At 38.0% G+C, this 25,022-nt stretch overlaps 1 protein-coding gene across 1 annotated transcript; it reads right to left on the reverse strand.

Moving 5' to 3' along the window:
• Positions 1–9,831: 9,831 nt before the first annotated feature.
• On the reverse strand, positions 9,832–22,483 carry LOC149828621 (uncharacterized protein At5g01610-like). Its single transcript, XM_090017655.1, has 2 exons — positions 21,949–22,483; positions 9,832–10,047 (listed from the first exon to the last, which is right to left on the reverse strand). Exon 1 carries the CDS (start codon positions 22,430–22,432, stop codon positions 21,950–21,952), a length of 483 nt encoding a protein of 160 aa, XP_089873781.1. The 5' UTR covers positions 22,433–22,483; the 3' UTR covers positions 9,832–10,047; position 21,949.
• Positions 22,484–25,022: the final 2,539 nt, after the last annotated feature.

Raw genomic sequence — 25,022 nt, forward strand, 5'->3', positions numbered from 1 at the left:
GTGTTTCTACAAACACATCCTTATATGGTACACTGCCTCCTTTTTCTGCTTCCTGCGAAGTTAAATGACAAAAGATTTAGTACACAAATTTGCAACTATACTTATAAAATTAATATTATATATTGATGAGTTACCATTTTCTTTAGGTGGCTCCCAAATGTCTTAGATCCACTTGTGTGTAGATGGGCTTCGGGCATCTTCGATCGATTTTGTGAAGCCTTCGCAGAGCGATTTTTAAATGCATCTCCCGCCCACATATCGCACATTTCATCCCAGTAATCTCTCCTGATAGTAATAGGACCATGGCCCTTCCACAGTAATGGATCATCTACTACGCCAGATGCTTTTTTTGCTGCAGTCTTCATAGTGTGCAGCATGTCTGCAAATCGATTGGCAGCCACCTTCTGCCACACCTTCCTTGCATCATTTTCTTCCACCGTAGTTGCAAAGCGATTCGAAGCCTACAAATATTTTCAGAAAGTTAGTAGACATTGCTTAAATAAATTAAATATGAAACACATTAACTATGAGGAACAACTGTATACCATGAATGAGGACCACAATCTGTCTAATACCTCCTTTGGGTACTCTTTCCATTGAGCAACTGGTCCTGGTAGATGTTGAAGAAGTGAATTCCTAATCTCCCGTACTACTTCTTGTGGCTCAAACCTCGTGCTGCACATAAATTGTTACACAGTAAATATCAATATAAAATATTTAAAAGATATGCAATAATTGAAAACAAAATACTTACGGTCGATTATCGATATACACTATTCGAATGAGTCTTCTTGTGCCAGCCTGTGAAGACCCTGTTTCCTGTGTTGGCTGTTGACTTGTGCGATCAACTGGTGTAGGTGGGTCGTATACAGGCGCAACATCATCTGTAAAAAAATACACACCAAGTTCTCAGAATGTGCATTTGAACTAATCAAGCATCTAATTAGTTATATGATATACCTATCACAGGAGCCCGTGAAGATGAAGGTTGAGCCTGGCTACTACTGGATGAGCGACCACTATAACCTCCACGAACCATATTCTAACAAATAACATATGTCATACAATACATTCAAATAATTCACATCAAGTATTACAATGCATTCAAGTCATTCACATCAAGCATTGCAATGCATTCAAATAATTCAAATCATTGACATCAAGTATTGCACTAATTCAAATCATTCGTTAATTGCATAAATTATAATACATTCAGATAAATTACAATGCATTTGAATCATTCGTATCAAGTATTACAATACATTGAAATAAAATTTTTAATCATTCACACCAAGTATTGCAATACAACTCACATCAAGTATTACAATGCATTTAAATAGAGGTTTGAAGTATAAGATTTTTTTCACTAGCTTGAGAATTCTTCCTCGTCACTAGTTTGACTTTCTTCTTCTTCTTCTTCTTCTTCTTCTTCTTCTTCTTCTTCTTCATTGTTTGCCCATCCACTTGGTACATCATTTGGATCACATTCCTCTATGAATGTTTCATCAGCCAATGGAGATATGACATGCATATCATGCGCAACATCGTGACCATAAGCGAAGTCACAGACATCATCTGATTGATAGTAATCACTGTCTTCAGCTAACTCATCTTCTTGTAACTGATCATACTCGGGGTATAGTTTGGATTTCACCTTGCAAACTGCCCACCATTCATTTCTATCTGACTTTTTTATACTCGGATATGAAGTATAATAAACTTGTTGAGCTTGCGAGGCTAATATGAATGGTTCATATGTTCCAAACCTAGATTTATGATTCACCTCCACAATGCCTGAAGCTTTGTCGAGTCTTGTTGCAGTTGGATCAAACCAATGACACTTGAATACCGTAACCCTGTTATTCATGCCTAAGTAAGTCAACTCCATTATTTCCTCTATAACACCGTAGTAATCATGTTCATTTTCACCGTAGCTGCTACCCTTGACACACACGCCACTATTTATCGTTGATTTGTTTATACCGTAGTCTTTTGTATGGAATCGATAACCATTTACGATATACCCGTTGTAGCATTGCACAACTTTGGTCGGACCATTTTCTAAATCACATATTCCTTGATCTTTAACATCACCATGGCGAACCTACGCACAGACATAAACAATTATTGTGATCACGATCAATTAAGTAACTTAGTGTTGTTTATAAGTACAAAATTTATGTTAGCTTCTTTACCAACTGTTTCAACCACTCCACAAACTTAGTTTCACGTTCTTTTTGTACTTCTGCATTAGTGAGATGTGAAACTTTGCTTTGCAACTCCAGATCAAATCGTCTGCAAACCACAAATACTTATATTACCGAGCCATGTATCCACATATAGAACATAAAAGGATTTATAATTGAGTTGCATATACATATACTTACTCGATGTATGGGTCGATCGCTGAACAATTAAAAAGAATATAGATGTGTGCTGCATCTTGCTCTCGATCTGTCAATAGCCTTGATCGGCAACTACCAAATGCATGCCCAAGTCGTTGAAATATCGACAGCTTGTCAGCTACAGTTACTTGTTCTCCATCATCGTTACGGGGCGGGCATGTGTAACGTGTTGAAATATGAGGTTCGAAGTACATAGATGAGAAATTTGAAATCTCTTCTAAAGTGTACGCCTCACAAATAGAGCCTTCTACTCTTGCTTTATTACGAACCTTTTTTTTTAGGTCGAACATGCATCTGACAAGAATATACATTTCAAATTTTAAATATCTGTCATTAAAGAGACAAATATAAAAAAACATATACCTTTCAAATGGGTACATCCATCGATATTGCACAGGGCCACCAACCCTTAGTTCATATGGCAGATGTATGATCAAATGTTCCATAACATCGAAAAATGCTGGCGTAAATATCTTTTCTAACAGACAAACAGTGGTGATGACAGAGTCCTCGAGATTCTTTACATCTGATACAATGACCTCCGATGTGCACAATGTTCTGAAAAATCCGCTCAACTCAGACAATACCCCCCATATAGGTTTGTCTAACATATCATGGAATGCTAGGGGTATCAATCGTTGCATAAAGATATGACAATCATGGCTCTTCAACCCATATAACTGTCCATCGTCAATCTTCACAGCCCGAGCAATGTTAGAGACATATCCATCTGGAAATCTCAGTTGTCTCAACCATTGACATACATGTTTTATTTGATCAGGTCCGAGCACGTACTTCGCCTTTGGTTTCAGTACTTTGCCATTATACTCTTTGAGTTCCAATTCTGGTCTTTTACATATTAATTTTAAATCCATACGGACCTTCGGATTATCCTTCGTTTTTCCTTTAATATTCATTACTGTATTGAACACATTATCAAACACATTTTTCTCTACATGCATCACATCCAAATTATGTCGTATCAATAGGGTCGGCCAATACGGTAGTTCCCAAAAAATAGATTTTTTCGTCCAATTGTGTTCCTTCCCAAATCCACGGAAGGGTGTAGGACTGTGGGCATCTGTTAATACATTTGGAAAGTATCGCAATCTTCTTAAAATCTCTATGCCAGACAATCTTGAGGATGGACCTTCCATTTCAGTTGTGCCTGCTGTAAATGCATTCTTTTGACGTCGGAACGGATGATCGCTGGGTAGAAATCGACGATGGCAATCAAACCAGCAAGGCTTCCTTCCATGCCTCAATCTAAAAGCTTTGGAATCCTCCATGCAGTACGGACAAGCCAACCTCCCATGTGTGCTCCAACCAGATAACATACCATATGCAGGGAAGTCACTGATTGTCCATAGAACAGCGGCCTTCATGTTGAAATTTTGTTTTTTGTGGGCATCATACGTGGTAACACCGTCATCCCACAGTACTTTTAATTCATCAATCAATGGCCTTAGATATACATCAAGATTTTGGCCAGGTGAGGTCGGACCAGGGATCAACAGAGACAAGAAAAGATTTGGACGTTTCATACACAAGCTTGGTGGAAGGTTGTATGGAGTTACAAATACTGGCCAGCATGAGTATGGAGTTGATCTACCCCCAAATGGATTAAATCCATCTGTACATAGACCGAGTCTAACATTTCGCACTTCCATTGCAAAGTTCTGATGAGTACGATCAAAGTGCTTCCAAGCTTCAGCGTCAACAGGATGCGTGATCTTGTTTTCATCGTGTCAAACTTTATTTGCATGCCATCTCATGTGTTTAGCTGTCTTTGAAGACATATACAATCGCTGCAATCTAGGAGTGATAGGAAAGTAGCGGAGCGACTTGTATGAAACTTCCTTTGATCTCGTGCTACCATTGCCTCTTGTCTTTGGCTTGAACCGAGGATGCCCACATGACGGGCATGATATGTCGTTTTCCTGCTCCTTGAAATACAACATGCAGTGATTTGGACAAGCATCAATCTTTTTGTAACCCATACCTAGAGCGTTGACCATAACTTTCGCACGATAGAAATTTTGTGGCAATTTCTCATCTTTAGGCAACATACTCTTCACAATCATGCACAAACGGTCAAAACATGATTGACTCAAATTATACTCGGACTTCAAATTCATTAGTTGAAGAACTGCAGACAAGATAGTGTGACTCTCACAACCGTTCCAAAGTGGCTCATCAGCATCTTTAAGTAAATCATAAAATCTACTAGCTGCATCGTTTGGTGATTCTTCATCTACGACAGTTCTTACATCACTAGAACTCATAGCAGAACCCAGTTCTGTTCCTGCAGCATCAAATATCAAATTCGTATATGGATTATCGTGCACCACATTCACCCGTGCATCAAAATCGTTTCTAAATTCTTCTCCATGAAACGCCCAGTTCTGATAATTACTCACAAAACCCTTCCTGTATAGGTGATGTCTAACGCCATGAGGTTCTACAAATCGATTATTCTTACAAATCTTGCAGGGACACCTAATCCGACCTGTGGGATCTACCGTACTGACACTCGCCGTTGCAAATTCAATAAAACTATCGACACCATCCATATATTCATGCGATAACTCATTGTCCACTATCCTACGGTACATCCATTCACGGTTTGCAGTCATTCTGTCGTATGATGTTACGAATAGTATCCTAACGAATTAAGAAAAAAACAATCAGAATGCGATGATGAAGAAAATATCAAATTTATCATGCAATATACTATGTCAAACAATAACAAGAATTTTGATGCATGCATTGATAACTTAATATTTTCATGTGCAAACTATTAATGACATGATACAATCATTTGAAGCATGCTTTTATTATAAAATTTCACATGGAAGTCAAAATCAAATTGAAAGTAACTACATGCAAGCATGGATACAATTACATCAAACATTGCAATACATCATAATCATTCATATCAAATAAATGGCAAACATATACCTGCAGCAAACACACTTCAATATCTCACTAACTACTACCATGCTTAGCATGGACTCCGTACTCCAAAAATAAGAACACTTCCATATTTCTACATTAAAATCATGCTCAGCATGATCTCCGAACTCCAACAAAGCAGTCCTAGATATCAACAACTAAGTGAGTGTGTGAACAATAAAGTGCTGCATTCAATAAATTAAATAACATGTGATACGTTTGCATCACTTACTCACCACGGGTATTTACCCGATTTGCATTGTTTTTGTCATTTACTTACCACAGGTGGCCGAGCACGAGTTGGTTCCGTTGAAAAATCTGCACAAAAACAAAACAAATTAAGTAACAAACTAACTAATCATGAAACAAGATGAAACACTAACTAAAAAAATCGGGTATTTCTCTCAAGGTACGGGCATTTTCTTATGTGAAACGTTTGAGAAATCGGGTAGAGGTAGGATTTCCATGCATGTTTTGATGGAAATCCATGGCGAATCAGTGGATCTACGAATCCACTATGTTATATTGATATTTTTCCTTGTTTTTCATTTTTTTTTTCAAAAAGAAATCCATGGCACGATCGATGTGGTATGGGTGTCGGCTGACAGACCAGCCGAAGTCAAGCCGTGAACCCTCGTTGTTGGCCCAGCCGAGTGATCGGCTGGGTATGATCCCTTTATTTCAAAAAAAAAAAATCTTTTTATTCACGTTGGTGGCTGTTGGCTGGCTGGCAGCCAGCCGAGTAGCACTCGGCTGACTGCCAGCATGCTGGCAGGTGCGCCAGGCCCAGCACCCAGTCGGCTGGGTGCTAGGCGAGCCTATGACAGGGCCATAGCCGGCCCAGCCGGCCCAGCCGACAAAAATTCTTTTCAAAACAGGGAAGGGGGTTAAACCCCCTGCCGGAAAGGCAGTTCCGGCATGGGGGGTTGACCCCCTGCCGTGCCTTTACGGCAGGGGGGTCGACCCCCCATGCGTTTCCGGCAGGGGGTCGACCCCCCATGCGTTTCCGGCAGGGGGTCGACCCCCCATGCCTTTCCGACAGGGGGTCGACCCCCCTTGCCGGAAACGCAGGGGGTCGACCCCCCCTGCCGGAAAGCACGGCAGGGGGTTAAACCCCCTCCGTTTCCGGCAGGGAAGGGGCGTACCCCCTGCGTTTAGAAGAAGAAGAAGAAGAAGAAGAAGAAGAAGAAGAAGAACCTGCGCTTCGCCGGACGGTGGCGGGAGGTTGACGGGGAGCGGCAGCTGGCGAGCGCCGGCTGGCGAGCGGTGGACGGGGAGCGGCGGCTGGCGAGCGGCGGTGGCCGGACGGTGGCGAGGGCCGACGGGCGGCGGGAGGGTGCAGTACAGCGAAACAGGGAAAAGAGAAAGAGGGATGGGATTAGGGATTTACGCGACATTTAGCGACGGCTTAGCGACGGAAAAATTCCGTCGCGAAGCCGTCGCGAAACCCAAATACCAAAAAAGCGACGGAATATATTCTGTCGCTACTCCGTCGCTAATTAGCGACGGAGTAGCGACGACAGAGTTCCCTCTCTAAATCCGTCGCTAAAATGGTGTTCTTGTAATCAAAAGTAGCGACAAAAACATGCAGTCGCTAATCCGTCGCTAAGTAGCGACAGATTAGATATAAAAGTCGTTTCCTCGCTAATCCGTCGCAAATTAGGGACAGATTCTATCTCTAGCTAATCTGTCGCTAAGTAGCGACGGGAAAAATCCGTCGCTAATTTCCGTCGCTAATTAACAATTTTCTTGTAGTGGTGGTTATAAGACAACCGTTGGAAGGGGCCACACCAATGGTTATGCCCTCCCAACAGTTGGCCCAACAAGCATGAACAATTAAGAAACACAAACATAACTTCTCATTAAGATTCAAGATAATTAACATACAGAAAGCACCCAAACATGTCTGTCTCAAAGGTTCCTTGGGGTGAAGGGACACTTCTCTATTGGACCTGACCCCAATTCAGCCCCCTTTTTAAGTGTATATATGTCCCTTGGAGCCGGTTCTATAGTTGATGATGCTAACACAAGTGAATCAATTCACAAGAGAAACAGTGTTTGCAATATTTCTAAATTTTATAAAAATCAGTAAAGGCAAGAGGTGATTTAGAGCAAATTATCCATGGCGATTTCCTGCACATGCTCAGAACCCTGGGCCCACCCTTCCACACGCATTGTTCGTCTCTTACAAAGTTGTGGTTTTTTATCCAATATATGCAGCATATCAAAAATTGAGTTCACAAGTTGGACTACCACTCTTTATTCAGAAAAGGAAAAAAGTTGGTGCAGAGTAGCAAATCCTTAGGCTGTCATCGAAGAAACAACTCATGTCTTCAGAGTGGCAATTCATGCAAGATACAGAAGGTTAGGCCTTGGCGCCCATAGTAAAGTACACAAGCCGTCAACGACTCAAGTCTTTAAGAGGCGCAACCTGACTCGAGTTCGGAGAACACTTGGACTTGTTTAATGTGACCAACCCTCAACCATATTCAACAATATTTAGATCAGTTCATCTGAGCCTCCTGGGCGGGTAGGGAAGATTTAGATCCAAATTCATTGACGACCTACATCTTGATTCTGACCTAATTGGAGGACACAATGAGTTAGATAAAACACCCATAGTAACCAACATCGGTGCGAATTTGAAATTTTCGTGATTTTAATATGAAAAAATAAATTTTTTTGGAATTCTCACCATTTTAATATTTAAATTAACAAACTGTGAATTTTTTTAAAACCAACATATACTTTCAGTATCACTTTAAATACAATCATTTATGTTAATTTTTTTCTTTTTTTTTTCAATGACGAAAGAAAACCTTCAGAGAGAACTAAGGCTGTCAATGGGTCCAATTTGTATTGGGTGACCCAACCCGAATCCAAATTCCCAGGTATGGGCATTAGGGATGCACAATGAGCCCAGCTAACTCGGGCTCGACCCGATTAATCTCAGATCAAACTCGTTCAAAAAAATAAGAGCGCTTTATCAGACAGTCCAACTCTGATGATAAGCTCGGTAAACCCGATTAAGCTCAACCCACGTAGTTATATAAAAAAGTAGATTTTGTATATGTGTGTTTTTTTTCATAATATGGTCACAAAAAGTAGTCTTACCTCAATTACCTCAATGGATAAGTCTTCAGTTTGGAAGTGTCATGGGTTCAAATCCCACCATTTCCCTCTCTAAAGAAGGTTAGGTTTTTAAATTAAAGGTGTTCATTTTCCTCTCTTTTAAAGGATAGGTTTTTAAATTAAAAGTGCGTTCCATCAGTTTTAAAAAGAATTTTTAAATTAAAGTTGTTCAGTCCCAAGCTGATCTAGGGCAAAGGTTTGCTCAGCCCGAACCTGGCTCGTGTGCATACCTAACGGGCATGAAAAGTGCCAATTGGAATGCGGGCTGTGTTTGGATCATGATTTTTGCTGGGTACCTAACCTGACCAGGCTTTTGGCAGGGTACCCAACTCAAGTATTTTGTATGTACTTTTTAATAAAAATAAATTTGGGTCTATTTTAATGATCCAATAAAACCCGAAGCCGAACCCAAACCCGGTTATTAGTTATATGATGGGTCAAGGTCAACCCTGACCCGACCTGTTGACAGCCCCACCTGTGAGGCAAAACTCCAGGTTGAGGACACGGCCATAAAAGAAGGATAAATTCAATTAGGCTCTGTTTGGAGTCCTGATTCAGAGGTGCTTTGAAGTTTTCCCCAGCGCTCTCATGCTCTATGCTGTTTGGGAGCAGTTGCATTCCTAGGGATGGCAGTGGACTGAGGGACAATGGGGCCCTGCCCTGCCTCGCCCCGTTTGGACCGGGGATGAAGGGCATGAAACGGGGATGGAAGCAGGGATGAAGGTTAAAATCTATCCCCGTGGGGATGGAGGCGGGGATGGACTTACGCTTTCCCCCGGCCCACCCCATCCCCGTCTCAATCCCTGCCTTTCCCCGCCCCGTCCCCAATCCTTTAAGGAATGACTATAGACCGAGGGGAAACGGGGGCCCACCCCACCCCGCCCCGCCTCACCCCCGTTTGGACTGGGGATGGAGGCGGGGGTGGAGGTTAAAATCCATCCCCGTGCAGGGATGGAGGCGGGGAAGAAGGTTCAGATTTTGAAACCGGGCAGGGGTGGAGACCTTGTCCCCCACCCCCGCCCCGGTCCAATGCCATCCCTAGTTCCCACTCCATTGGGAATGGAGTGGCAGCCCCAACACCACATTTCAACACATGTTTTTGGTAACTCCGTCATCTGACACCACATTTTGGCAAAACAAGAAAATGGTGTTCCTCTCTCAAGGCAAGACTCCCAAGCAGAGCATGAAGTATATATAGCAGTTGACGATACACACAGGTGGTGAAACACACACACACACACACACACATATATATATATATATATATATATATATATATATATATATATATATATATATATATAGAGAGAGAGAGAGAGAGAGAGAGAGAGATCCACAATTTGCAAAGACTACCATCATTGTTTGTAGAAAGGTATATACAACACATATCACCAAGTCCTACATATATGTTAAGCATACATCTAACCATATTCACTAGTCTTCTGAATAATGCCAGGTTCTCATCTGAGACTAACTGCTTACCATGCATGAGCTTGCTAAACCAGATGCTGCACAAAGAGACGAGGGGGATCTCTACTAAACAAATCCTTTTCACCTGCAAGAAATGAAGTCATATAACACTTGAATTCATTTTCTAGATAAGCATACCTCAGCATTTAGCATTTCCAAAGTCTTAGCCCAAGATAGTTAACAAACAACAAACTGAAACACCCATCGTTAATTAGATAATCACGTCCAACTACATAGCAATCACGCTCTAATAACAAGCTAACTGGTACTGAGCATCTCTATTGTCAGTCTAGTCTTTCAGCAATCAGCACGTATCTCCAACACCAGTTTTAACACCAATGCTTTTAACAAGCAAACACCAACCATCACCCTGAACTGGAAGTCTGATCCATTAAAATTCTTCGGATCCTGGTACTAAAGCAATCAAGTTTGAAAACCACTCATCTTAATATATACAGGCACTTCAAATGATATGACAAGCAGGAACAAGAAAACCATGATCATCAGTCTTACCTTGTTGATAGTTTCAGCTAAATGCTTGGACTAAGGCATCACTTGTGGGTCAACTAATTCACCTCAAGTTGCTTGCTAGTGGTGCCTTAAGATTTAGCACAACTCAGATGAAAGTTACCAATTTAAAGGCATCATTTAGCAGTCAAGTAATTCAGCTGTAAGCCAAGATGTTGAGCCCAACCAACTCGCTTGAAAGGCACCCAATGATGAAGAACACTTGGGTAATTTTTTTATTTAATAGATTAGTGTTAAACTTGGAAGTCATATTTGTTGAAGTCAGGGGGCATAAAATTGGAACAAAGAAAACGGCTGTTTGACTGAATTTGTAGTGGTGGAGAAGAGGAAGTAGATAACTTCCTGGAATCAGATGCTTCTTTAAAAGAAAGCACTTTGCCTTACCAAGATGCAAGGAATAATTGATTGACCTTTATCATTCTGGTTCTTGTACTAATGATTTTCAAGTTTCTGTGTTTTCTAGTTAGAGAGAGTAGTCCTATAGTACTCCTATCCAGTTCGAGAAGCTCTTTATTCAACGAAATTCGCTTGCACGTGATAGCCAGAGATGTATTTTTTAGGTTCCTATAAACTCTCTTAAGCTTGCCACCATTCTTCTAACTCCCTAACCAATTCTCATTTGACCCTATCTTTGATCTCAAATAGCTTTCTTTGCATGTGTGCTTTCTTCAATGGGTCAGTGTGAAAGACCCATAAGTGATAGATTATTGAACTTTCTTTTTCCATCCGAGTCTATGAAAGATGGTTGATTAGAGGTGGATCAAGAAAAGGGGTACACGAGTTACTGCATCCGTGTACGGTCTCAAGAGTGAACTAGGTTTTTTTGTATATAACTCCACAGTACCCCCAGTCCAAAGATCAGCAGTGGCTTGAGAGCTCAGGTATGCTTAAAAGACGATATACTAGCCATCCATAAAGAATGTTCACCCCGACACAATGTAGTGTAGCATAAAAAAGAATTAAAAAGAGTTGATGCATAACTTACAAATCATATTTGTGGGAGGTCAGGAACCAGAAAATCTGAAGTATGGCTAATGAACTAATTCTCTAGAGGTAGAAATGGGGTAAATAGATTGGACATTCCTCATCCTAACAGTTGTCAGTAAAGATCAACTCGTGGAATATTAATTGCCCTCCAATTGAGGTGAAACCAAGATCATAAAAGTTAAAAGGCAAGCTTCCATATTGTCTTTTAACCAAATGAGTTCAAATGAATTTTGTTTTTCTTTTAACTAGAGTTATGTAAGCATGAAGAAAAAGAAAGAGGTTTGATTAATGCCATACTGATAACACTTGATTCTTTTCCATACATCCTCTTGAGAAAAATCTTCTGCATTTAGTAAATATCTCTTTTCTATTTCAAAATAATGTTGTTTCCCGCAAGTCACTCTTACCTTCAGTAGGAAAAGAAAATTCTTGCATAGAATGAGAGAAAGAGACACCAGATTATTCCTTTAAGATCTGGTCCGCACTCAGTCTTCCCCTCCTCCGGAGGTAGATCTCATCCTCCCTTCATTAGGAGTTCATTGGCTCAAGGGTGAAAATCCATATCTGAAAGGTATGGATTAGAAGCATGACTCCAGAGGACCACCGAAATTCGTCCAGGTGAAGTCTCAAATTTGAATTCAGGTTGTGTTAAATCACTTGACTTCCAAGCAAGGCATCTTCTACCAATTATTCAATTATTTTGTGTTGATCGTATATCTTTAATTTAGAAGCAAAACAGCACAGAGCTTCTTTCTTTTGCTATCCGACCAAAAAGAGTCTCTACAAGATCCTCATTTCTCAACATTATTTCTTCTAGAAAACAAAAAATTGGGAAGAATTCACAAGGATGCAGAGGTTCTAAATTAAATTCATTAAGTAAAACTCAGCAGCAAGGACAATATACAATACAGAACATAGGCACAAGAGAATTAATACCCAATTGAAAGGCTTAATACTGAAAATTCGGAAAAACCCGATGTATGTGCAAGACATCTGACATACTATCAAACAAGTTTAACAAGGACTAAAGAAACAATCTTATCTCCTAATTGTAAGGAAGAGAAGCCCACAACAAAAATAGCTCTCAAATAATGCTCACTCAAGCACAAGAACCACTAGGGTTCATACAAAATACCCGAAAAAGGGTATGCACAAAGAAGAAAAATAAACTTCATTAAAATGGGAGAAATCCCAACTCAAATGTATGTTTTACAAGGGGACAAAACCCCATATTTATAATGTTGAAGAAAGGAGCCATAGAAAGAGTTGTTGGACTCTCCAACTACTCTTTCATGGACTTTGCCTTTTGACTTAGTCAAAAAGCAAAGGTCTAAGAAAGTGTCCAAAGGTTGTTGCTTTATGCTTTTTGACTTGGTCAAAAAGCACAAGCTTACAATGGTCCAAACCAAAAAAATAAAGTTAACTAGCTATCCTATTGTAACTAAACTAAAAGATTACATATGATGGGGTATTTACATATAAGATTGTCTATGAGATTACAACTTTTAACACTCCCCCTCAAACTTACGGTTGAACCGAAAGTTTGTCCAAAAGAAAATGAAATCATGGAACAGCAAGATGTTTGGTAAAGAAGTCCGTCAGTTGATATTCTGAGGAGACATATGGAAGCTCAATAGTGCCTTGTAGAAATTCCTTACGCACGTAGTGGCAGTCTATTTCAATATGCTTCGTCCGTTCGTGAAATGTTCGATTACTAACAATATAAATGAAACTTTTATTGGCACAACATAACCGTGATGCTTTTGTGCTCTCAACACCCATATCTTGCAGCAGTCGCCTCAACCCAACTACTTTCATGATGGTTGTAGTCATGGCTCTATACTCGGCTTCGGTTGATGAAAGAAAGACTTTTTGCCTGCTTCTTACATATCCAAGAGATCAATGATTCTCCTAAAAACACACAAAGCCCAGTAGTTGAGTGTCGATCATTTAGATCACATCTCTGATATGCATCAGTATAAGCAGTTAGTTCTAATGAGGAAAAAGCAGACACAAAAAATGTTCTACAAATAGAAGTTTTAAGATATCTAATAATTGGCAATACTGCTCCCATATGAACAGTAGTGGGTGCATGCTGAAATTGACTTATTGTGTGGATAGCATATGCAATGTCAGGTCGAGTGATGAAAATGTAAGACAATGCCCCAACAAGTTGTCTGTAAGGTGTTGGGTTCTCAAGTGGTTCTCCATCATCCATCTTCATTTTGCTATTTACGATCCCAGGAGTGTCTACATGTCTTTATCTGAAATACCGGACCTGACAATAACATCTAAAGCAAATTTAGACTAAGTAAATGTCCTCTAGAAGAGTATGCAACTTCTATACCAAGAAAGAATTTCAAAAATCCTAAATCACTCATTTCAAAATGCGTTTTAAGAAACTTTTTAATATTGTAAACTCTTTGTTTATTACTTTCGGTAATGATCATGTCGTCAATATAGAGGAAAAGAATAATAATACCTGCATCAGAGTTCTTAACAAACAAAGTTATATCAGTAAGACAAGATTGAAAACCAAAATCAAGCATAACCTTACTAAACTTATCATATCAAGCTTTCGGAGCTTATTTAAGTCCATACAAAGCCTTATTTAAGCAAAGAGTTTTCCCTTCAGGGATATTAATTCCTGGTGGTGGATCCATGTATACTTCTTCAACTAAACTTCCACTTAGAAATGCATTATTAACATCCATTTGAAAAATATGTCATTTCTTTCTAGAAACAAGAGCTATCAAGATTCTAACCGTGGTCATTCTAGTTATTGGGGCAAAGGTTTGTTCATAGTCTATTTCATATTCTTGGGAATAGCCTTTGGCAACTAACCGAACTTTAAATCTTTCAAGAGTGCCATCGCTTTTGGTCTTAATTTTATATACCCATCGACAGCCAATAGGTTTTTTGTTGGGTGGAATATCTTGAACGGTCCAGGTATTTGCCTTTTCTAAGGCTTCTAATTCTATTGACATAGCTTTAACTCACTCGGGGTGATCTTTGGCTTCAGCATACCTAGAAGGTTCTTCATAAGAATGTATTAAAGCAATATAGGCTTGATACTTCAGTGAAAAAGACTCATATGACACAAATTTTGCAGGAGTTTTTGAGATTCTAGTAGACTTTCTAGTTGATATTTGGTCTTGTTTTTTGTATATTTTTCAAAGACACATGGTCTTTCTAAGTTTCCTCGTCTAGAATATTGAATACACTCTTGATTGCTATTAATTGGTTTTGTGTTAGTCATATCACTTTGATCATCTTGATCAATATCACTTTCATTTCTTCTTGGAACTAAGTCCAATAAAAAGAAATACTCGTCTATTTCCGTAGAATTTTTATTTTCAAATGGACTTTTGTTTTTTAAAAATGATACATTTCTTGAAACATATAGTTTGTTATTTTTAGAATTGAAACACCTACAACCTTTTTGATGACTTGTATATCCTAAAAAGGCACATGGAATAGCACGTGAGGAGAGTTTATCATTCTTATCTGTAAATACAAAGCATTTGCACCCAAATACCCTCAACCTAGAATAATCTGGAGTTTGCTTATAAAGTTTTTCAGTGGGAGAAGTCTTGTTTATCGAGGAAGAAAACATCCTATTAATAAATAAACAGTTAAAATTGCTTCGGCCCAAAAAAAAATTTGTACTTGATGTGTGATAAGTAATGTACTTGTTGTTTCTATAATATGCCTATGTTTTCTTTTAGCTAAGTCATTTTGTTGAGGGGTGTAGGGACATGATTTTTTATGTGAAATCCCATATAAGTTCAAATAATCTTTAAATTCTTTTGATAAGAATTCTCTCCCTGAATCAGTGCAAAATATCGAGATATCATTCTTAAATTGATTTTTGACCATATTGTGAAATATTTGAAAATACGAGAACACTTTGAATTTATGTTTAAAAAAATAAATCCAAGTGTGGCGTGTAAAGTCATCTATAAAAATCACATAATACATAAAACCACCTTTTGATATAACTGGTGCGGGACCCCAAACATCAGAATGTATCAACTCAAGTGGTCGTATAGAAACAAAGGTTATTTCTTGAAAAAGTAGTCTTTTCATTTTTCCAAGAATACATTTTTCACATGTAAAAGCTTCAAAATTACAAAAAAAATTCTTGTTTGGGAAAAACTGAATCTTGGACAAACAAGGATGACCAAACCTTTTGTGCCAAAGATCCAAGTTTAATTTTTTAACATTACAACATAGTGTATTCTTGGGTATTTCCAAAAAATTCATGTAGTACAAGCCTCCTTCTCTATAGCCTTCCCCAATCAGCTTCCCTGACTGGTGATCATGTACTCAACAATCACGAGAAGAGAATGAAACATTACACCCATGGTTAAGAAATAGATAAAAGATTTAGATTAAGTTTAGGAATATATCTAATTTTGGAATACAAAAGCCTTTTGAGTTTTGTGAAATATTTTCAAAACTTTCTATTCCTTTAATCTCAAAAGATATTCCATCTGCAGTAAAAATATTTGATCAACTTGAGTTATGACATTGTGATAGCAATTTTATGTTGGGTGTCATATGAAAGGAAGCACCAGAGTTAAGAAGCCAAAGAAATTTACCGAGATCGGAAATGCCGACCGAAGAGACAGCGGCTCCGACAGATGAAGAAGCTCCTTTGAGAAGTGGTTGAAGTGTCTCCACCAAATGAGTTAGAGAGATGTTTTCAATAGATGTCTTACTTGATTCTTGAGAAGATTCAACTGTAGCTACTTTTTTTTATAAGGCCTTTTTAATTTTGGATAGTAAGTCTTGACATGTCCCGGTTCACGGCAATAATAGCAAATGACTTTTCTTCTTTCAAAGTCGCTTCTTTATTTTTCATCATTAGTCTCCCAATGTGTGGAGGTTTGTATGAGCGAACATGATTTTCCGGTCTAGATACAGCTAGAACCGAATCATCATCACTTTTGAAAATTCTTTTCTTGAGTCTATTCTCTTTCATACTCAATTCTTCTATTGTGTCTTCAATGGAAGGGACTTTTCCCCGATGGAGAAGAGCAAATTTGATTGATTCAAATTCAGATCTTAATCCATTAATGAATTGAAAAAAATGCTCTGCATTCACTTGATTTTGATGAAGCTTTAGGTCTTGTGGACAATGCCACTTTGAAGGTCAATTCTTCCCATAACTCGGATAAGTTATTGTAATATTCTCTAATACTTTTATCCCATTGAAGCATATTGTGAACATTTTCTTGAAGATTACATATGTGGGCAATATCCTTAAGAGAGTATATTCTCTTAAGATAATCTCAAGCATCGTTGGCATGTTCAAACTTTGCAAGGCTTAACACTTCTTTATGTAAACACTTGATATAAGCTAAGACATGATTTTGGCATGTCCCATTTTCCATTCTTTTCACTTTTTTTCATAAGTGGAGATGGCTTTAACCTTTTCTACCTCCGAGAGAGATATTTCTTTCTCTCCTTCTTCTTTGGTAAGGATTAGTGTAGGTTCCACATCGGTTTCATCTACTAACCCCCATAATACCTTTCCCCAAATGAGATGCTTCATGATTGAAGCCCATGTGACATCATTAGAATCATTGAGTTTTAAAGGTTTAATGGTAACATTATCATTGTCATGCATTTTTACAATTTGGGAAGGAAAGGATAGGGGAAGAGAACGATAAAATATAAAAGAGAGATTAGAGAAGGGGATACTCTACCACAAAATGGTGAATACAAGTAATCCTCCAGGCTTTCAAACCTTCACACGGTTACACCTTCAAAGAGACCACTTTTTTTAAAGAAACTTGAGTGGCACGCTTTCCAATGCACGAAAAAAACTTTGTTTTGATTGCTTCTACCAATGGCTCTGATACCATGTAAGGAAGAGAAGCCCACAACAAAAATAACTCTCAAATAATGCTCACTCAAGCACAAGAACCACTAGGGTTCATACAAAATACCCGAAAAAGGGTATGCACAAAGAAGAAAAATAAACTTCATTAAAATGGGAGAAATCCCAACTCAAAAGTATGTTTTACAAGGGGACAAAAGCCCATATTTATAATGTTGAAGAAGGGAGCCATAGAAAGAGTTGTTGGACACTCCAACGGCTCCAACGACTCTTTCATGGACTTTGCTTTTTGACTAAGTCAAAAAGCAAAGCTCTAAGAAAGTGTCCAAAGGTTTTTGCTTTATGCTTTTTGACTTGGTCAAAAAGCATATGCTTACAATGGTCCAAACCAAAAAAATAAAGTTAACTAGCTATCCTATTGTAACTAAACTAAAAGATTACATATGATGGGGTATTTACATATAAGATTGTCTATGAGATTACAACCTTTAACACTAATGAGGATAGGTCAGCTTGTTCACATACTTAAACTGTTACAGGAAAATAGTAACTTAGCCCATAGTTCCTAGATCATGCATATAATCACGAGTAGGATATTACTACAACAGTTTTAGAAAGAGATTCAAACAAAATAAGTTCAGGTCATGATCCTTATGGAGGTTCATCCTTGAGTTGACTAAATCTCAGACTTGAACTTGGAAGGCCTTCACCCTAGTTCTCCTTAACATGCCTCCTCAAAATCAATGTTGCATCAGCAATATTCAACATATTCCTTAACAAATTAAACTGGTTTTTACTACATATATTTATCATATTGTTTGTGACTCAATCTATGTGACATGGGTGCGGGTGCGGCGCAAATTCAAAAATTTTGGACACGAAGACTTGGCTATATATATATATATAATAATAAATTAATAAGATAGCACTGTGAACAATCAAAGTAATAAGATAGCACTGGCCATGTGACTGTGCACACAGTCTAGCTATATATATATATATATATATATATATTTAACAAATATATAAAAATTCAATTTTTTTTTAGTTTTTTGCCCTAAAAAATAAACAAAAATAGACTCGGTCAAAGTTGACCGAGTCTATAAAGTGGACGGACTCGGCCCAGGTGTGTAGATGGAGTCCGACACCTGTTGACCGAGTCCGCCCCTTGTCCGAAGCCGCACCAGTGTCGGGGCGTGTCAACGCGGGTACGTCGACCCCCTAGCCAAGTCTGTGTGACATAGGATTCAATCCTTCCTAAACATATGCCAAAGTTTAAATTCCCATTTGAGACCTTCTCCTAAACAAAATGAAAATCATTTTTCATGTGTCTTGAAATCAAATCTGTTTTTCCACTCCACTAGACATTTATAGCATTTACATTGAGGGTATGGTAAAAAATTTGCACCGTTTGAATGGCGCTCCATCTTATAATTAGTGTAAAACGACGTAAGACACAGATAACATGCACAACCAAACATTTTGAAAAAACATTAGCTTTGATGCTGAATAAATTGTCCAACAATGATTAGTAGTGTGGAATCAAAAGCACAATTTCACTACTTGACATAGTTTGACTCTGTTGATGTTTTTCTAAATTGAACTATTTTATGAATTTGTATCATATATACTTAACAAAAAACTTTTGATATTAAAATATTCTTTTAATTAATGTGAACACCTTGGATTTTTCGTTTTAAACATTTTCAACAGAACTCCTGTATGTTTAGAAGAGATATGATAGCAACAGCCATCAATAGGTGTTGCCCTAATCCTCATCACACCACCAAAATGGTGAGACTCAACCCAGTAGAGGAATCTCAGCCAGTTTGTGTGGATGAGGGTCATAGCACTTAGCGATGAAGGGAGAGAGAAAGAGAAAGAGAGATGATCGATGGAGAAATGAATGGGGGAAAAGAGACTCCTTCGAGGCAGAGTTGCCTCCTGACAGGCTATTCCAATCTTACTTACCTTTCACATTTATTATAATCCCCTTTTTATGACTAACCCTAAAGGACTTAAGATGCCTATCACAATTGGACCTCTCTAATGCATTGGGTCCAATCCACTAACCTGACCCAAAAAGACTCAATTTTTAATGTCTAGTTAAGCATTTCCAATTTTAAATTTACAATTACCTCAAGACTCTCCTTGCAGGATTATGTAGAATCCTATCAAGATATATCATATCCATGATAAAATAAGCAGATTGATGTGTATTCAAGAAGTCATAAAGTGAATTCAACAGACATGTCTACCAATAGAAGGTCCAGGTGTTGGGCTCCATATATCCAAGTTAATATCTAGTGAAGCAGATATGAGATCATATTAGAACAGAAGGCAAATAGTGATATACAGTTTAACATTTTAATGCTACGTCACTCGGATACTCCATTTTGGCCCCTAGACTATGTCCGCTTACATACAAGTCATATTGAAAACTCACAGTTTGATTCTTCTTAAAATATGGAAGACCAAAGCAAGATAATATCTTGCAGGCAATCTGAAGGTTTAGATGTTCAAAGTTTTTATACCAATGATCCCAAGATGTTCAGTCTCCTATTAGTTTATTTCTCCTCATGGATAATAAGAGAAACTTGGTAACATCCATTTTTTTTATCTTTAGATAAGTCGAGTTCCCATTTTACAGTCCTTCACACAAACAATGAGAAACCAGTTTAAAAAAAAATAAAAATAAAATAAAAAAGACATTATTATCATGAATACACTAATCCACTATTACAAATTACAAGTAATTTGGGAAACACAGAATGTGATCAAGCATAAGCTTTAAACTACTCAACCTCAAGACCTAACATGTTGCATTATTTAACCTTTCCATTACCAGTTTGGACTAAACCATTGCCTTGGCAATCATAATATAATGTCAAATTGCTAGGGTCAGATGTCAATAGTTAGAGTAGAAAAGTGACATTGATTCATCCCACAGTTATACTCCATGTGTAACCAAGACCACATATTTCTGCAAGACCTATGGGAGGTATGCTCTGAGAATTTATCTAACTTGTATCAATTCAGATTTATGCATCTAAACATTTACATTGACAAATTTATAATAGGAATAGGAGAGAGTGAAGATGCTGATCGAAAAGGGACCAGGAAGATCACATATATTTTTTTTTCTCTCTTCACTGCCAAACAAAAACAAAATTCACACTTGCAATTTGGTGCCATCTTTTCTTGAACTTTGAACTTGAACTAGAACTAGAACACAATAGATTTCCTCTCATTTTGGAATAAAACAGATTTCTAAAGAATTGTCCACAAGTTATGATGAATTAAAAGGCATTTACATTAAAATATTTGATATCTACCCTAAATAAATTATTTATTTGATGAAAGTACAAACTATTTTGAGAAGATCACAAGAAGAAAAGAAAAATAATGACATTAAAATGTGGAAGCACAGAATTAGTGATCTTATACCATACTGTCCAATACTGGCCTCAGGTTAAACAACATACATGTTTACAACTATGCATCATGCCTAGTTAAAACTCACGTAATATGTATAGCTAGTCATGCTTAAGTGAAGGCCTTGCAAATCCTTGGTTACTTGTCTGTGAGCCTGTGTTGAATCATATTTGATTGCCTTAAACATGAAATAAACAAAGAGAGCAAATCAGGACAGTAACATGTAGTGACCTTTCAAGAAAAAGATTTATTTAGTACAATCGTTTCTATAAAAACATAATACGAAGGTATCGCTTATCTGAGCATTAAGATCTCTGATATTAATGGATTCCACATTGAATCTTAAGTCATCTTAAATCACGACAACAAGGTTCATGATCAGGATTGTCTCCCCAAACAGAAGCATTGCAGCTACTAAACCTCATTACTAAATAGGCCTTCAACAGAAACCAACTAAAATAACTTCCATGAAGAATCCTACAGAGCCAACCCTAGCGAACTAAGCATATGAAAGATAGTCCAAAATAATAAAGGAGCAAACACATGAAAGAGCATCCTGGATCTAATGAAATAACCGAAGTAAAGGTTCAAAATAAGACCAATAAAATTCACATTCATATTAAGAACACAGCTATTGCAACCGACTACATCAGTTAAAAGGAAGAAAAAGAAATAGAACCGAGTCCATATTCGAAACCATCCATCAAAAACACAAATTCCTAGAATTAGAGATAATAATAACCATCATCCTTAAAACCAATACCACCAAACCAGAATCAACACTTGTAGACACCAATTTCATTCTCCCCCAGCCACCACAATAAGAAAGATAAGCTAAACCCACAAACAAATAACAACAAAATTCTCATCTTTATACAAAACCAATATCAGTCAACTATCAGGCAACCCACAAACAAACAAAAAATAAAAATGACCGCCAACAATCATCAAAAAGGAAACCAGCCCCTAGCGCAGAAATTATGTAAAAAAAAACCACAAACACATAACCACCAAATTCTAATCATACACAAACAAATCAAGAAAACCCAAATGGTCAACCAACAAAACAGAGAGGAAAAAAGAAGAGGCAGAACCAACATGAGTCATGACCATACTCAAAAACACCCCACAGCAACTTACAGAAAGATTGAGAACCCCACAAAGGGGGAAAAGACCCAAAAATCTCACCTTAGCGTCTCAAGGAGATCGCGCCCTCGCACTCGGGGCTCTCGTCAAAATTCTTCGACGCGTACTTCGCGGAGACCATGCCCACCTCAAAGACGAGATCCTCGCCGCTGGTCTTGATCCCCGTGATGGACCACCACCTGAAGAAGGCCCTCACCTGAATCCCATCCAGCCCCCTAATCTTCCCCTCCGTCAGCCTCCCCGTTATCCTCCTTGAGTATGTGGCGAGGTAGTTATCAGGGGGTAGAGTAATCTGACAAGGGTCCCCAAGTCTCACAGAGAACTCACCGCTGGTCTGGTTGAGGGTATAGTTCTTAACGTTTGTGGGCAGCAACCCAACGGGGAAGCCCCTGTTTCTGAGCTCTGTGTAGGCAGATTTCTCTTTCAGGGAGATGGGTTTTGTTCTTAAGGATGACGTGTAGTGAGGGAAGGACAGACAGAGGAGGAAGAACAGGAGCAGTGGAAGATGGAGGGTTGCTCTCTCCATTTCTTCTTCTTTATTTCTCTCCTTTTGCCTTTTTTTTCCTTGTGCTTCTTTTGGAGTTCTCTGGTTTCTTTTGGGGGTTGCTGGGTTGTTAAGGATCTGGCAAATTGAGTGTTGTTCTGCCTCTCGTGTCGTGTGTTCTTTGGGGGAGGGGGTGGTTGACAAAATGACTAAAACAGCCTTAAATTGTTCCAAGAATTTGCAATGGCCATGGAATATTTTGAGGATATGCTCGTTTTGGAAACTGCCCTCGAGGATGAAAACATGGATTCCATATTACTCATGGAATTTTAGCAAATCCTTTGGATCTTTTAATGGCACTCTTTAGAAGCAATTATGGATTCTCTGCTTGGTCCCATTCTTAAGGGTTTCGGGTTTGAAAATAAGCCCATCGTCCAGCCCATTGGCAACAGACCAATGTGAAGCGGGTTTAGTCAGGTTGGACCAAAATCTATTTATAGGTTTTTTTAATAAAATTAATACATACATTTTTAAAATATAAAAACTAAATTAAATGAGATAAAACAAAATTTAAAATAACATAAAACATTTAAAAGCTTTTTTTTATCATTATATTTTCAAAATAAGAGATGATGCAAAATCCACGTCTACCCATGTTATTATGATGCCCAAAAATTCTTGCAAGGGACAAAGCACCACACTCATGTGTAGAGTGTATTATGATATAATGCAAAAAGGTAAATAGTAATAATTAACAAAAAAATAAGTTATTATGCAACTAATTAAGTAAATAGTAATAATTAATAAATAGCAAGTTCTCATACAACTAATTAGATAAATAGTAATAGTTATTCAAGTTTTCATATAATTTTTAAATTTTTATATTATTAAAAAAGTTAGTAAATAACTCAAGCTCATCGAGCCAAGCCCCCCATAACCCACTGGCTGGCCTGAGCCTGATCCACGTATAATATAATGGGACGGGTTTAGACGAGTTCAAGCCTAAAATTATAATCCAAACCCGATTCATTGGGAGCCGGGACGGCTTGGGCCATCAGGCCACCTGGCCCGTTGCCTACCCCTAATTGTCAGTACGGTGGCATATTGTATCGGCAGAAAATTGATAGGCTTTCATCCCTTAATCAGTTATTTTTTAATAAATATATAAAATACTAAAAATTAATATTTTAATAGTTTTAACATGTATCACGTTAAGTTAACGCGTAATGCTTTTTATTATTTTTTGACCAGACACAAAACTATTGACTTGAATATCAGTATCAAACGATATAGCTGAATCGGTGGCTGATACCAATACTGACAACATTGATCATGACAGTTATTATTTTTCAAAATGAGCTGAGAAGGCCACAAGTTCACCTCGATGTGACCAATGTTGTCAGGTGCTAATCGGCCAATTCGTATTGTATTGGCAGAAAATTGCTGAGATATTAACTTGAATCAGTTTAATTTTTAATAATTATAAAAAATATTTAAAATTTAATTTTTTAATATTATTTTAATGGTTTTAACACGTGCCACGTTCTGATTGATACAAAATACTTTTTAATTATTTTAGCTGATTCAGAACGATTCACTTGAGAATTTGTCCGGGGCTGATCTACCTGAATCGTTGACCAAACAATTAGATAGCCCATACAATCATGACAACATTCGATGTGACCATTGAAAGTGTCACTGATGTAGCATTTGTTAATTACCACCTCAATGTGGTGGTACTGGTAGCTGAAATGAAAATTGGAATTGGCAAATGTCATTCCTGTTCTTACTCTTTTTTTCTGGCTTTGAAACAGTTATCAAATTATGGATTTCACACTTACCACTACTGTAACTTTCGATGGTCACTTCCCAAACAGAGCCTAACAGCAGTTGGAAAAGCAATGAAAAGTTTCAAACGGCTTTATTTGATCATCATTTTGCCAAAAAGGCTTGTCAAGTTGATGAGAAGTTGGTGGTCCTCAGTTTTTTGTTCTCTTTTTTTGACTTTTCAAGGGTGTTTCAAGTTGTTCAGCAACCTCTCTCTCTCTCTCTCTCTCTCTCTCTCTCTCTCTCTCTCTCTCTCTCTCTCTCTGGTTAGGCTGTCTTGAGTGAGGTCTACGTACGCGGATTGACTAATTCTTAACCAGATACACTGCCAAGACTCTCGATCCGAGGCTGTCTTTCTTGCTGTTTTAACTGGATGAATGGGATGATCGGAACTAGGTATAGGCAATAAAGCATGGCAATAAAGCCACCGAAAAAGCCTCTTCACGGCTTCTCTTTGGTGCATGAAGAATCTCTAAGGCAATTTTTTATCAATAATGCACTTATTGGGAATCATGGGTAGCATCTAATTTCACATTTCAATAATCGAAAAAATGTAGAATTTCCTGAACTTTCATCATTCTAAGGAGCTTGTTAAATTAGAGAAATTCCAAATTTATGGTGATGCAAGCCAACGGCCCGAGTGCTAGAAAATTTCTTTTAATTGTTGCTTCTGACATTTGGAATTCTAAAGCCATGACAACAACAAATTTTATATTAATCGCTCGGGAAACTCATCAAATGTCCAAATGAAATATACATTATTTATATAAGCATCCAACTATCTCGTGAGAAGAAATTATAAACC

The sequence above is a fragment of the Nuphar pumila genome, chromosome 9 (assembly GCF_984573655.1).
Source record: "Nuphar pumila chromosome 9, dmNupPumi1.hap1.1, whole genome shotgun sequence".
Lineage (NCBI taxonomy): Eukaryota > Viridiplantae > Streptophyta > Magnoliopsida > Nymphaeales > Nymphaeaceae > Nuphar > Nuphar pumila.

What these genes read in the sequence shown, in the direction of transcription:
- LOC149828621 (XM_090017655.1), bottom strand. Translation starts at nt 22,432, where the DNA reads ATGGAGAGAGCAACCCTCCATCTTCCACTGCTCCTGTTCTTCCTCCTC.